The sequence below is a fragment of the Pongo abelii genome, chromosome 19, assembly GCF_028885655.2.
Source record: "Pongo abelii isolate AG06213 chromosome 19, NHGRI_mPonAbe1-v2.0_pri, whole genome shotgun sequence".
NCBI lineage: Eukaryota > Metazoa > Chordata > Mammalia > Primates > Hominidae > Pongo > Pongo abelii.
The window spans coordinates 90,951,558-90,966,367 of NC_072004.2; the positions used below are offsets into that span (position 1 = coordinate 90,951,558).

General features: G+C 54.5%; 1 protein-coding gene across 5 annotated transcripts in view; it reads left to right on the top strand.

Moving 5' to 3' along the window:
- The window catches only part of LLGL2 (LLGL scribble cell polarity complex component 2), a 48,791-nt gene that overhangs the window by 8,141 nt on the left and 25,840 nt on the right, over window positions 1-14,810 (top strand). For 4 of the 5 annotated variants that reach the window (XM_024234273.3, XM_024234275.3, XM_054535261.2 and 1 more), the window contains exon 2: window positions 9,283-9,387. In XM_024234273.3, coding sequence (XP_024090041.2) covers window positions 9,313-9,387 — 75 coding nt within the window. In that variant the 5' untranslated portion in view covers window positions 9,283-9,312. 5 annotated transcript variants of the gene reach the window in all.

The window sequence follows — 14,810 nt, forward strand, 5'->3', positions numbered from 1 at the left end:
TCTGGTGTTGGATTGTGAAAGGGGCTAAGGCCCCCAGAATGGGGGTGCATTCCCACCCTCCACCCCATCCTCACAGGCCCAGGAGGGGCAACAGAAAGGAAACTTCAGGAGGAGTCTAGGCACGGCAGGAGGATCCTCTTGGGGTTGTGGGATGATTGTGATTCCATAGGATAGATGGTCGGGGGAATGGAGGCTGACCCCAAATGGGGCCCATCCAGCCTGCGAGCAGGCAGCCCCTTTGTCCTGGGAGAGAGGCCTGACCTGAGCAAAGGATTCTGCAGTCAGATTGGAATGCAAATTGGGACTTGGATTTTTTTTTTTTTCTTTTTTTGAGAAAAGGTCTTGCTCTGTCACCCAGGCCGGAGCGCAGTGGTGCCATCATAGCTCACTGCAACCTCAACCTCCTGGGCTCAAGTTATCTTCCCACCTCAGCCTCCTGCGTAGCTGGGACTACAAGTGTGTGCCACCATGGCTGGCTAATTTTTAAGTTTTTTGCTGAGACAAGGTCTCCCTAAGTTGCCCAGGCTGGTCTCGAACTCCTAGGTTCAGCGGATCCTCCTGCCTCGACCTCCCAAAGTGCTGGGATTACAGGCATAAGCCACTGAGCTTGGCAAAGGACTTGGACTCTTAATTGTTGGAGCTTGGGGCCACTCCGAATCGATCACTTCATAAGTAATTGTAAGAATTAAATGAGATGGATGTAAAGTGTTAAAGCCACATCCAGCCATAGCTAGCTCTCAATCCCTTTTACTATTTAACAACAGCGGGGACTACAGTCCTCCCGTCATGCCCCCATTCCCTCTGGTTTGTGTTCCCCTGGATCCTACTCCATGGAACTGCCCTTCAGCCAAGGTTTGGTTGCTAAGCTGCTGGCCAGGGACCTGCCTGGTACTTCTGGGAGATTGGGCTTCCCAGGGCGACATGGGCACTTGCAAAGCGGCTACAGGCATCTGAGTTGGCACAGATGCCGCAGGGGTCAGCAGCTGCCTCTGTGGTTTAGATCCCTGCCCACCACTGCCATCAGAGTAGGAGGTGCAGGGGCGGATTCACATCCGTCAAACAGGAGGCCACAGCCACACTCAGGCCTCACACAGGATGCCGCAGAGGGGAAGGCAGCTTCTTAATCAGCAGCAGGCTGTGGGGAGCACGAGCGAAGAGGAGAGGAGCGCATGGGACATCAGGTGGCACGCCCTGAGAGCAGGCAGCTGGCACTGGGTGCGGCCCGGGGGCCTCTCTGGTTTCGGCTGGGTCTGGAGTCCTGCTGCTGGGTGTGGACTCTCCCAGCAGATCAATGAGATCAATGGAACTTCCTGAGCTATGGAGGGAGTTTCTTGAGGGCTGGCCCCTCCCACATCTCCAGGCCAGAGGGCTGGCTCGGCTTGGCCAAGCCTTGGTCTCACAGGGACAAATTAGCCCAGGTGCCCCAAACAGTGGCAGGGTGGGAGAAGCAGTCTGGCCTGGGAGTCCCCTCTCCTCTGGGGCACAATCACATCTGCCACTTAGAGCAAAGGGGGCCCAAGGCAAGTCCACCCCTGTGCAGTTATTCTCTCTCTGCCTCCATTGGTCCCTTTCTTGAGCTCTTGAGATAGAAGGCGGGCCAGAGTGTGGATTTTCTGGCCTGTCACCAAGTGGAGAGCTCTCCTGTTCTTTCCAGGTGGGTGTCCAGGTGTGTGGACACCTGTCCTAGACCCAGAAATGTTTTGCCGGCCAGCTGCAGAGGTGGGTGAGTGGAACAGTGAGGAGGGAAGGAAACTGGTTGATCAGCTGCCCACAGGGAGCTCTCAGGCTGGTTCCACATGCAAGGCACAGATTTGGGTAGAAAGTGGATGGGAACCAGCCACAAGGCAGCAAGCCTCGTGCGGCCCGGCTCTAAACCCTGGCGCCCACCACAAGGGAACAGAGCAGGGCAGAACAGGGAGGGTGGCTCAGAGGCTGGTCTGATGACAGGCAGGAGTGGAGACAGGTTGGATGGCCTTTAGAAGTTAGTGGGGTGGAGAAGGTTTTCCTGAGAAGCCTCATCTCAGAGGTGGCGCTCTGGCTAGGTGGCAACCCCAGTGACCGTTTCTGGTGTGAGACTTGAGGACTTGGGGGGCTCCTCAGCCTGTGGGCTCCTGAACTTGTCTCTTCTCCACGTTCCTCCCAGGTGTGCCACTTAAGTGCACAGCACCTGAGAGTTTGCCAAGCCCGCTCCCTGGCCCCGCTTTAAAGCCTCGGGACGATGGACTAGAAAAGTCCTTTCTACTCAGGACCCTGAAGCCCAAGGTCGCACAGCTAGTCCCACCTGCCTGTCTCCCCGGCTTTCCGGGCCTAACTATTGGGTGTCTCTAGGGGGTACCTCTCCGCACTCAGGTTGTGGTGGCTGGAGAGGAGCCCACGCCTGGTGAGCACAGGAACATTCCACCAGCAGGACGGGGCTGGACCCACCCTCCCGCCTGACCATGCCTGGGGCCTCATCCCTTCTCCCTTTGATCCTCTTATCCACCCTGCCTAGGAGGCAGATAAACAAAAAGGAGAAAAAAGAATCACCACTAATCCCATAACCCTTCCGACTACATTGTCAAACATAGGTATTTTTAATAGATTCTGCCTGACTCTTGGATTCTTTGTACATATAGTCCCATGCCATGAAATGGTTTTTTGTCCATTTATTTATTTATTTATTTATTTATTGAGACGGAGTCTCTCTCTGTCACCCAGGCTGGAGTGCAGTGGCGCGATCTGGGCTCACTGCAACTTCCACTTCCTGAGTTCAAGCAATTCTCCTGCCTCAGCCTCCCAAGTAGCTGGGGTTATAGGCACCCACCACCATGCCCGGCTAATTTTTTTTAGTAGAGACGGGGTTTTGCCATGTTGGCCAGGCTGCTCTCAAACTCCTGACCTCAAGTGATCCACCCGCCTCGGCCTCCCAAAGTGTTCGGATTACAGACGTGAGCCACAGCGCCCGGCCCTTTTATTCCTTTTAATGACTGGAAGCCTTTTGTCATAGGCCTGAGCACACTTCGCCCGTCCCCTGTTGTGGGCCGTTTAGGTTGCTTCTAATTTTTTCTGACAGCTTAATAAACAGCACATCAAGGCCAGGAGACGTGCATGAGGCTGGGAGGCTGTCCCGTCCACCATGTTTCAATGGATCATTTTATTCTAAGGTGTGTTTCTTCCCCATCTGAACCCATCTTGACCATTCTCAGGACTCTGAGATAAAATGGTCCCTTTACCCCTTAGGATAAAATGATCCCAGGCTGGGTGCGGTGGCTCACGCCTGTAATCCTAGCACTTTGTGGGGCCGAGGCGGGCAGATCACTTGAGATCAGGAGTTCCAGACCAGCCTGGCCAACATGGTGAAAACCCCAGCTCTACTAAAAATACAAAAAAATTAGCCAGGCTTGGTGGTGGACACCTGTAATCCCAGCTACTCGGGAGGCTGAGGCAGGAGAATTGCTTGAACCTGGGAAACACAGTTGCAGTGAGCTAAGATCACACCACTGCACTTCAGCCTGGGCGACAGAGTGAGACTCCATCTCCAAAAAAAAAAAATCCCTTAAAACCATGGTGGACAGGGACAGCCTCCCAGCCTACTAGGACTCGGAGAATGCTCAGGATGGGTTCAGATGGGACGGCTTTTTGGAAGGTCACATTTTTTTTTTTTTTTTTTGAGACAGTCTCCCTCTGTTGCCCCGGCTGTATTACAGTGGCACAATCTCGATTCACTACAGCCTCTGCCTCCTGGGTTCAAGCGATTCTCCTGCCTCAGCCTCCTGAGTAGCTGGGGACCACATGGCGCCCGTCACCACACCTGGCTAATTTTTTGTCTTTTTAGTAGAGACGAGGTTTTGCTGTGTTGGCGAAGCTAGTCTCAAACTCCTGGCCTCAAGTGATCAGCCCACCTTGGCCTCCCAAATTCCTGGGATTACAGGCGTGAGCCACCGCACCCAGCCTGGAAGAGGGGCCGGGCTGATTGAGGGGGCAAGAAGGTATTTCAGACAGAGAATAGCAGGGACCATAGTGAATGGGGCCAGGGTGGGGCTGAGTAGATGGAGCAGCCAACAGGGCCAAGGAGAGAGGGCCAGTGACATGGAGGAGGGAACGGGGGGTGGGCAGGCCCCATCAGGTCCCTGCCTAGGACAGCTCAGGAGGCCCACTCTGTCATCTCTCTCATGTCATCTGCACAGATCTCTGCATTGGGCCCCCCACTTGTCTTCATCCTGAAACATAGAAGCCTCTCTCATCTCGAGGCTTTGCAGCTGTTGTTCCTTCTACCTAACACACTTGTGCCCCAAGTTGTCTGTGGCTGGCCCCTTCCCACCAGTCAGTCGCAGTGGAGACCTCGCCTCCTCTGTTCATTCATTCATTCAACAGATAACGAGTGAGGACTCGCTGTGTGCACTCGGATACAGCAGTGAGTAAAAGGACAAAAGGCCTTGAATAGGAAAAAGAAAGCTACTGCTTGTGGGGGATTACACAGGTAATCAACAAGATTAATAAGTAAGCTATTCAGTGTGTCCAAACGTGGCCAGGTGCAAGGAGAAAAGCGATGCGGGGAAGGAGAGAGAACATCCCAGGAGATTGCAGCTTCAGGTAGGGGAGGGCATGAAGGTATCTGGAGGAAAGTGACCCAGGCAGTAGGAACAGGGAACGCACAGGCTCTGACAAGGGAATGGTCACTGAGACCTATTGGCCGCCAAAGCCTAGTTGCTGGATCTTCGCATCCTCCTTTTCTTTCTTTTTCTTTTTTTTAGAAACAAGAGTCTCGCTCTCTGGCCCAGGCTGGAGTGCAGTGGTATAGTCATAGCTCACTGCAGCCTCGAACTCCTGGGCACCACTGATCTTCCCGCCTCAGCCTCCCAAGTAGCTGGGACCACAGGTGCTTGCCACCGTGCCTGGCTAATCCTTTTTGTTTGTTTGTTTTGAGACAGAGTTTCGCTCTGTCACCTAGGCTGGAGTACAGTGGCGGGTTCATAGCTCACTGCAGCCTCAACTTCCCAGGCTCAGGCAATCCTTCCACCTTAGCCTCTTGAGTAGCTGGGACCACAGGTGCATGCCACCATGCCCAGCTAATTTTGTTTTTATTATTTTTAGAGATAGGGTCTCCCTATGTTGCCCTGGCTGGTCTTGAACTCCTGAGCTCAAGTGATCCTCCCACCGTAGCCTCCCAGAGTGTTTGGATTACAAGCATGAGCCACTGTGCCCAGCCCTCCTTTCTTTTCAAAATTTTTATTGTTCCGTGTAAATTTGAAAAAAATCTCCTTTCCTTTTTTTTTTTTTTAGAGACAGGGTCTCACTGTGTTTCCCAGGCTGGTCTTAAACTCCTAGGCTCAAGTGATCCTCCCACCTTGGCCTCCCAAAGTGCTGGGATTATAGGAGTGAGCCACTGTGCCCGGCCCATCTCTTTTTTTTGATCAGAGATAGGCCTGACCTCTGTCAGAAATCATCCCATTTTCTGGTTACTTTTTTTTTTTTTTTTCATACAGAGTCTCACTCCGGCACCCAGACTGGAGTGCAGTGGTGCGATCTCAGCTCACTGTAACCTCCACCTCCCAGGTTCAAGCGATTCTCCTGCCTCACCCTCCTGAGTAGCTGGAATTACAGGTGCACACCACCAGGCTCAGCTAATTTTTGTATTTTTAGTAGAGACGGGGTTTCACCATGTTGACCCAGGCTGGTCTTGAACTCCTGACCTCAAGTGATCCACCCGTCTCGGCCTCCCAGGGTGCTGGGATTACAGGTGTGAGTTACCACGGCTGGTTGGAAATCATCCCATTTTCTGATTTGTGTCCTGTGAAGTGTCTGTTGCCCCCCGTCACTGCTGTATCCCTTTCCTAGGACAGTGTCTGCTCCATGCCAAGCTCTTGCTCCTTCTACAGGATCTGTGTGGGAGGGAGTGCCATCCCCCTTTACAGAGGAGCTGTCTCTGGAGGCCATGCGGCTTGGGGGAGCTGTGCGGTGCTGTGATGGCGAGCCCTGGCCTGCTGGCCCCTAGCCCAGGGCTCTTTCCCTTACAGCCCCTGGCTTCCTCCAGGAATGGGCTGAGTAGGCAGGATCTGTTCATACCAGGCATCTCTAGGCCTGGCTTCCTGAAGTTTCTGTGCAGAGAACCTGCTTGTCTGGGGTGGGGAGCTGAGGAGCCACCTGGAGGTGAGCCCCACCAGGCCTAGACCAGCCCCCTCTTCAAGGAAGCGTGGTGCTTTTCCATGCCTTGACCTAGGCAGTGGGTTGATTGGAGTGAGGGGATGCCATGCCCACTCTGCCTTGGTCCTCCTGGCTCCATCACCCCACACCCATGAGGTCCCAGCCCCGTGTGGGAAGAGCAGCAGGTCCACACAAGGCCACCAGCCCTGCCCAGCCAGACCTCGCCAGCACCCTGTCAGCAGCAGCCAGTCCCCAGGCCCCAGACTGCCGGGTCGGCTCTGAGCTGCCAGCATCTGGTGGCGTGTCTGTGCGTGTCCCTGCCTTTTAACTGCAGGGGTGTCGTTGGGCATCCTTTGTTCTGTATTATCCATCCGTCACTGCTACCCACAGCCCTTCTGACTTGGGGTCCAGTCCGAGTTCTGCCGCTTCCTACTTGGTGACCTTGACAGAGTGTTTTGCTGCTGTGGTCTGTTTCCTTGCCTGTCTAGTGGGGACGTTCCGCTTACCTTTCAGACGGCTTCCCAGATCAGGGTGGTGTGAGGGGCTCCACGCTCACAAACTCACACAGTGCCAAGGAAAGGAGATGGCCAGGACATTCAGCGACCCGTGACTGTGACTCTGGATGCTGGGGTTTAGGGAGGATTTTCTCGTCTGTATTTGGTTTTTCTACAATGGGCACAAATTACTTGAGCAAAATGTTTTAAATGGAATAGGATGCAGAGGGTCTGGTACACTCACTCCCTGCTGCACAGCAGGTGCTCCAGGGAGCATTTGGGTGGGTGGGTGGGTGGTGCTCAGTGTCCATGCCCTCCTGATGCCATTGCTACACCCTGTCTTCCTCCTTCCTACTGGCACCTCCTCCCAGCCCCCAGTTCTGCCTTGTCACTTTGAAGCCAGTTCTGCCTTGTCACTTTGAAGCCAGTTCTGCCTTGTCACTTTGAAGCCAGTTCTGCCTTGTCACTTTGAAGCCTGTGTGGAGTCTTTGGCACGGATGGCCCTGTGCCCTCTTGTCCCCTCCCTGGAGTCTGCAGGCAGTGGTCACTCTCCAGGGAGCCCCCACCAAGCTTCCTCTGACTTCTGACCCAGTGACCTTGGCCTGGGCCCTGGGTGGGGGTGTGAGCCCTCCAGGAGTCCAACTGGTTTATGAGTGTGAGCTGCCTTCCCCCAGGCTGGAACGCTGGGCCAGCAGATCTGGGTGTCCCCTCACTTCCATTCCAGAAGCCCTCGGGGCTTTCCCAGCTGGTGCCTGTTTTCTGAACCCCCTTGGGACCTTGGATCAAGTGGGCCCTGGGAGTTTCCCAGCCACCTGCTCTTCCCCAGCAAAGTGGGAGCCCCACCTCTGGTCTGACTCCTCCAAAATGTGAAGGCAGGAGCGTCCCAGAATGACCCCCTTTTTCAGTTTCCCCAGAAGGTGACAACGCCCTGGGGGCTGGTTCCTGGTATTCGGTTTTGAGATAATTGACCGTGCAGATCCTTTCACTTAAGGGGGATGTGGCTCTGCTTTTTTTTTTTTCGAGATGTTTTTGCTCTGTTGCCCAGGCTGGAGTGCAATGGCCTGATCTTGGCTCACTGCAACCTCCGCCTCTTGGGTTCTAGCAATTCTCCTGCCTTAGCCTCCCAAGTAGCTGGGATTACAGGTGTCCGCCACCACACCTGGCTAACTTTTGTATTTTTAGTAGAGACGAGGTTTCACCATGTTGGCCAGGCTGGTCTCAAACTCTTGACCTCAGGCGATCCACCTGCCTCGGCCTCCCAAAGTGCTGGGATTACAAGACTGCCTCTTTTTTACAGTGTGATTTTGCAAAACTGGGTCACCCTCCCAGCATGGCAAGCCCTCGGTTCCCCTGCCCGAAGACACCCCCAACTCTGCCACGCATGTTACCTACCTTCTCCCACACTGCCCAGATCACGTGGGATCCTATCATATGCAAAGTCCTGACCTGATGGTTAATTTTTGCCACCTCTCAAGAACCCAAAATCCTTCAAACCTCAGCTTAGATACCTTCTTCTCGAAGGTATCTAAGCTGCCTCTCCACTTCGGGCCAGGTGTTCCCTCTCGCTCCTGCAGTCAGAGCACTCAACACTGGGCTGCCCTGTCTCTACCTGTCCCTGCCTGGAGCACGCGCCTCCAGGGTGGGGCCTGGATCCACTTCCTTCCCCCATCCTGCTAGGAGTGGACGGAGCTGTGCCCAGGGTGGGCCTTGTCTGTGTTTCCCAAGGACGGGCCTTGCTGTCCTGTGGTCAGCAAGCTGGAAACCAGAAGCTGGAGCACAGAGGCTCCTTCCCCTTCCCCCAAGGATAATCCAGAAATAGTTTCCCCTTGGGCTGGGAATGGATTCTATGGTGGGTGGAGAGTTTGGGGGCCTTGAGCTGGTTTCTTTATTGGGAGCAGATTTCTCCTGATTATTCTCCACTAGGGCCCATGGGAAAGAGAACCTTTCTGAGCAACCCCATGAGAGCACAGGGAAGCTGGACTGGGGCTAGCCAGAGAGAGGGGAGGGGACCGGCAGAGACCCCGGGCCCGGTGGCATGGGCCAGCACCCCCTGACTGAGTGCCCTGTGCCACCCGTGCCCACTCGAGTTTCTCGTGGCTGTGGCTGGTTGGAGAGGCTGAGGCCAAGAGTCCCTGGACAGCCTTCCCCGAGGTCAGAAGGAAGAAGCATCTGCCCGGTGGCCTGGCCTGGAGTCACCGCAGGCCTCTCCCCTGCCCCAGCTTGGGCTCTGATGTGGGAAGGATAGCCTTGGTGTTTCTACCTTCCACAAGACTTTGGAGGAAGAGGCTTGTGAAGTTTCCCTTTCTGCTTAGCTGGAGTTTCATGGTTTCTCAGAAAACAGGTTAACAATTAAGCTAATTAACCTCAGGGCCCGCCGGCCCTCCTTGTGCTTATAAAGCCAGGCTAAATGGCTTCCTCCCCCAGCTTTTCCTGCCCCCATTATAAGGCCACAGGTGGTGAGAGCCTTCAGCCCTGAGGTGGGCCGGCCTCTAGATCTGAGCGTGGGGAAGCCAGGGTGCATGGGCGGTCGCCGTGAAGCTGGCCTGGCCCCGGGGTGGCTGCCTACTGGACTCGGAGAGAGAGGCCCTGCTCTACCTGTTTGGGCCGGGCCTAATCGATACCTGAGTGCCAGGACAGACCCCTGCAGCTCCTTCTGATTTTCCAGGTCTCCAGTGGGGGCTGCAGACTAAGCAAAATGAGGCGGTTCCTGAGGCCAGGGCACGACCCTGTGCGGGAGAGGCTCAAGCGGGACCTGTTCCAGTTTAACAAGGTAAGTTAGGGAGAGCAGGGAAGATGACCCCCAGGTTTTGGGCCAAGCGGCTCAGGCTGGGGCTGAGGCATCTCTTACCTGGATTAAGGTATAGCTCTTATGTGGCTGCCTGCAGTGCCTCTTGGGACTCAGACTTTGGAAATGGGGCCTGGTTAAAGGGCTTTTATAGAAAAGGGGAATAGGTTGCCCTCACGAGTTGGGACTTCTCATCCCAAGGCTTTCACTGGCTGTGTGACCTCTGCAAGTCACCCCACCTCATGGAGCCTCAGTTTCCCTACCTGTATCATGGGAATAAAACGATCTGCCCTGCCTACCTCGGCACAGGGTTGTCAAGGAGGTTTAGGGACGTGGGAGATGAAAGGATGAACTCTGCAGGGGGTGATAATGTTCCAGGTCCCTTGGGGCCCTGGAGTCACAGGCCATGGCTGTTTCTCCCTTCTCAAATTGCCCCTGAAGGAAAATGCAGCTCCCCTGCAGGCTGAACACGTGATTCCTTCTGGCTCCGGCAGGCGTGAGTGGGGAGAGGTGCCCAGGAGAATGAGCTGGAGTTGGCCTCGGACTACCCCAATCCCAAACCTGCACCCGGGGTACCAGAAGCCCCACGGGGCTTCCCTTCAGGAGTCTGGGGCCTGAGAAGGTCAGGACGGGCCTGTACGCCGGAGGCGTGCAGTGTGGCTCTCCGGCTCCTGGGCCACCGAGCAGTGTGGGGCCTTGGCGGGTAATGACCTTCTCACCTGTGCTTTGTGCCTCTCCTGGGAAGGTGGGCTGCAGGAACCGGGACACTGTGATGCTCTTCCCTCGGGGGTCCAGGACCCTCCCAGCATGCTGAGGGCTGGACATGTGGCTTTCGTTGGGGGCTTCCGTTTGGGCTCCCCTGCCCCCGAAAGGAAGCAGTGGATGTGAGACCAGACAGTCTGGAAAAGGGATGTCTCCCTGTGGAGAATGAGGAATTTTCTTTGGTTGTATTTTTGTTGTTGATTTGAGAAGTGTAGAAGTCAGCTTGCCCAGGTGCAAACCCAACTTTGCCACGTAGAAGCTGGATGGCCATGTGCCTGTCGCCCACACCATAGGCTTGTTAAGGGCGTACGTGGGATGAGGTAACTTAAGTGCTAGGCACAGTGGCCCAGGAATGCCGGCTGCTGCTGTGGGCTGGAGGGGACCTCCCTGACCTCCCTGTTGGGAGAGGTGGGTCAGTGCTCCCAATGTGCCCTGCCATTTCCCTCTGGGTTTCTTAGCCTGTGGGAGGAGTTGGTGTCCCTGATGGAGCTTTGCCACAAGGACATTCACCTCTGGAATTAGGGCTTTCCTACGCCAACGTGCCTCCTGCCAGCTCGCTTTTGGGCCTTGGGATATGGGTGTGCAGGTGTTGGGAATGGGAGATCTCAGGACACCTACAGCCTGCCTACCCTTGCTCTGGAGAGAGTAGCCTATGGGTGCTGGGTCTCAAAGCTTCATTGTCCACAGGGGATGGAAGGGAACTGAGTGACCCCCATCTGCCTCCACTCTCTCACTCTGAAAAGGTGGCAGAAACCTGACAGGCTCAGCAAACAGGGCTGAACACCCCCACCCCGACCCCTGCCCTCTTACCCCAAGTTCTGTCTGTGCAGCTGAGTGAGGCTGGGGTGGAGCTGGGGCAAGGAGTTGTCCCTCCCTCTTTCCCCTATCCCCCAGGGGTGGTCCCCAAACTTGATTGTCCCACTCCCAGGCCTGGGGGTGGCAGAGGGAGGCTCCTGGGTCTCCTCCTCTGCCTTCTTCATTCCATTCATATGCAAGAAGCATGCATTGAGCGCTTACTGGATCCACAGCCCAAGGCTCAGGGCTATGGGAATCTGATTAGGCCTCTGCCTTCCACTTTTACAGTCTGCAGGAGGGAGGAGGCTGATGGCCTGAAATTTCGGGCCTTGGAAGTGGAGAGGTGGAAGGGGAGAGCCCGGGGGATTCAGGAGTGGGATAGACTCATCCAGGCTCGGGGAGTGTGGTGGGGCCAGCAGGGTGGGATTGGAGAATGAGGCCAGATCCCAGAGGATTTGGGATCCCGTCTGCCCTGCCCCTCCCCAGCCCAGGCTGTGAGGCAGGGAGGCTGCCGGTATCTGGGCCTGATCTGACCCTGGGGCTCCAGGGGGTTGTGAGCAAGGGAGTGAATAGTGGTCCCGTTTACAATTTAAGAAAGATAAACCTGGAGATGTTTTTACCCTTTGGGCAAAGCAGGTATGCTCAGAGCAGTTAGGAGACATTGCCATGACTAGATAGGTGACAGCCCAGATGGAAGGGGCTGGAAGCCCAGCCAGTGGGGATGGGAACGAGGCATGAATTGAGCAGGGTTTCTCAACTTCTGCACTCACAGATGATATTTGAGGCTGGCTGTGCTGTGGAGGTTGTCCTGTGCGTTGTAGATTATTTAGCAGTGTCCTTAGTCCTACCCTCTAGGTACCAGTAGCACAGACATACACACGCAGCCTGTCAAGATGTGACAACCAAGAATGTTTCCTGAGGGGTAAAATCGCTCCTGGTTTGACACCCATGGAATAGAGAACTATTCAGGGCTGAGATCTGCTGATGGGGCAGTAAAGAGAGAGGGGATGGGGAGGGGAGGCGGGTGTCCAGGATGACCGTGGAGTTTCTGACCTGGGGAGGTGGTGGTGCCAGGCCTTGGGAGGGGGAGCCCAAGCTAGGAGTGGCGAAGAGCAGATTTGAGGAAAAGTAATATATTTTGATCGCTTCGATTTGGACACAGTCGCAACAACAGTGCTCTCCATTTATGGAGAGGCAGCTTGCCCAGAGGTGAGTGGTACCGACTGCCCGACTGGCCAGCTGTGTGACCTTGAGCAGGTCATATGCCTCTGAGATAATGATAATCAGAGCCACTCCATCCATAGAGTTGGTGTGAGGACTACATGAGTTCCTGCATGAATCGAAGGCCACGTCTGGCTGGCAGCTGCAGTGTCCGGCAGCATCGTTCTGTGGCGGGTGTCATGTGGCTTGAGGTTGAGTTGGGGGAGCCTTGGGACAGGTCCAGCAGACGGTGGGATACCCAGGGCTGGAGCCTGGAGCCGCACGTGGGCTGTTGGTGTAGGCGAGGGTCAGGCTCCAGACAGTGTTCACCCCTGGCAACTCAGGTCATCTCTTCCAGTGGTCCTGGAAGGCCAGACTGCTGGGTACTGTGACAGCTGGGACAGTGGCGCCGTCACAGCTCGACCCCAGGTGGCTTGTAGACACTGGCTTCTGAACCAGTTCTGGCCTTTTCCTCCAACACCTTCTGGCTCAACTCCTTGATAGCCACACCAAGCCCGACGCCTCAAAGAGAGCAAGGACATCGCCCCTGGGCCCTGAGAGGGAGACGTCCTGTTTCTTTGGCTTCAGTACCTCCAGAGGATCTGTGATTGCGAACAGTCTCTGAACTCTGCCAGGGGCTGGCTGTCAGAGCAGTAACTCCAGTTCACCGAGGGCTATGTGCCAGGCATCAGAGGGGTCAGGTAGTGGTTAGGGGCAGGGACTTTGCGGCCACATGGCCTGGGTCTAGATGCGGGCTCTGTTGCTTCCTCACTGTGTAAGACACAGTGGACGCATTACTTAGCCTCTCTGTTCTTTAGTTTCTTCATCTGTAAGATGGGCATTGTAGGGGAGCAAAAACTGGCTTCCCTCCAGCCTTCTAGGTTCTTTGGCTGGGCTATGAATTAAATTGTAATAAAATTAAATTACAGGCGGGGCGCAGTGGCTCACACCTGTAATCCCAGCACTTTGGGAGGCTGAGGTGGGTGGATCACTTGAGGTTGGGAGTTAGAGACCAGCCTGGCCAACATGGCGAAACCCCATCTCTACTAAAAATACAAAAATCAGCTGGGTGTGGTGGCACACACCTGTAGTCTCAGCTACTAGGGAGACTGGGGCAGGAGAATCAGTTGAACCCCGGAGGCGGAGGTTGCAATGAGCCGAGATCATGCCACTGCACTCTAGCCTGGGTGACAGAGTGAGACTCCATCTCAAAAAAAAAAAAAAAAAAAAAAAAAAAGAATGAGGACTGGGGTGGGATGTGACCAGGTTACAGGAAGGTGCGGGGGAGGAAGTGTATGGTGAATGATGGTTGTCTTGTTATGCAGAGAAGGTCTCTTGGGTAATAAAAGTTGCCTTGGAGCAGCTGTCTTCCTTATACAGATATGGGTTGAGCATACATGATCAGAAAATCTGATATCCGAAATGCTCCAAAATCTGAGTTTTTGAAGTGCCAACATGACACTGAAAGGGAATGCTCATTGGAGCGTTTCAGATTTTGAAATTTTGGATTTGAGATGCTCGACCGGTAAGTATAATGCAAATATTCCAAAATCCGAAAGATTCTGAAATCTAAAACACTCTATTCGCAATCATTTTAGATGAGGTATATTCAGCCTGTACTTGACTAACGTAGCTTTCCTTTGCGGATGTAAATTTCTTTTACAAAAGGACAGCTTTTCTTTTCTTTTCCTTTTTTTTTTTTTTTTTTTGAGATGGAGTTTCGCTCTTGTTGCCCGGGCTGGAGCGCAATGGTACGATCTCAGCTCACTGCAACCTCTGCCTCCTGGGTTCAAGGGACTCTCCAGCCTCAGCCTCCCGCATAGTTGGGATTACAGGCATGCGCCACCACGCCCAGCTAAAGGACAGCTTTTCAGAGCTACTCCCATGTCTGCCCTTTCTGAGAATAACCAGCTCAAAGTATGCCAAAGAAGTGGCCGGGCGCCGTGTCTCATGCCTGCAATACCAGCACTTTGGGAGGCTGAGGCAGGTAGATCACTTGAGGTCAGGAGTTCGAGATCAGCCTAGCCGGGCATGGTGGCGCACACCTGTAACCCCAGCTACTTGAGAGGCTGAGGCAGGAGAATCACTTGAACCTGGGAGGCGGAGGTTGCAGTGAGCCGAGATTGTGCCATTGCACTCCAGCCTGGGTGACAGAGCGAGATTCTGTCTCAAAAAAAAAAAAAAAAAAAGCCAAGGAAGCATATTTTGGGGTAGCACATTCTGGTCTCCTACAGTGGTGTTTTGGGGTGGTATGTCCTGAGTTCCAACAGCATCATAATGATCCCTAAGGGAGTGTAATTGCTTCAAACAGTGCCTGACACAGGTCGATGCCTTAGCAGGACTTGCCTTGTCGTGGTGTCACCCTCACAACAACTCAGGATGAGTGTTGCTTCCATTCTGCAGGGGAGGAGACTAAGGTCCCCAGGGCTTGCACAGGTGGCGCTTATCCAGGGGGGCACTGGCTGGGGTGAGGATGTCCTGGTTCCGCCTGTGGTCTGGCTGTGTGGCCTTAGAGTGGTGGCTTCACCTCTCTTCACACCTCAGTTACTTCACCAGTGAAGTAACTGTTTGCTATATATGGTGGGCCGTCAAGCCTATTAGAGGGATGGACAGACAGACAAGTCAGCTGCAGCACCAGGACAGGGCCACTG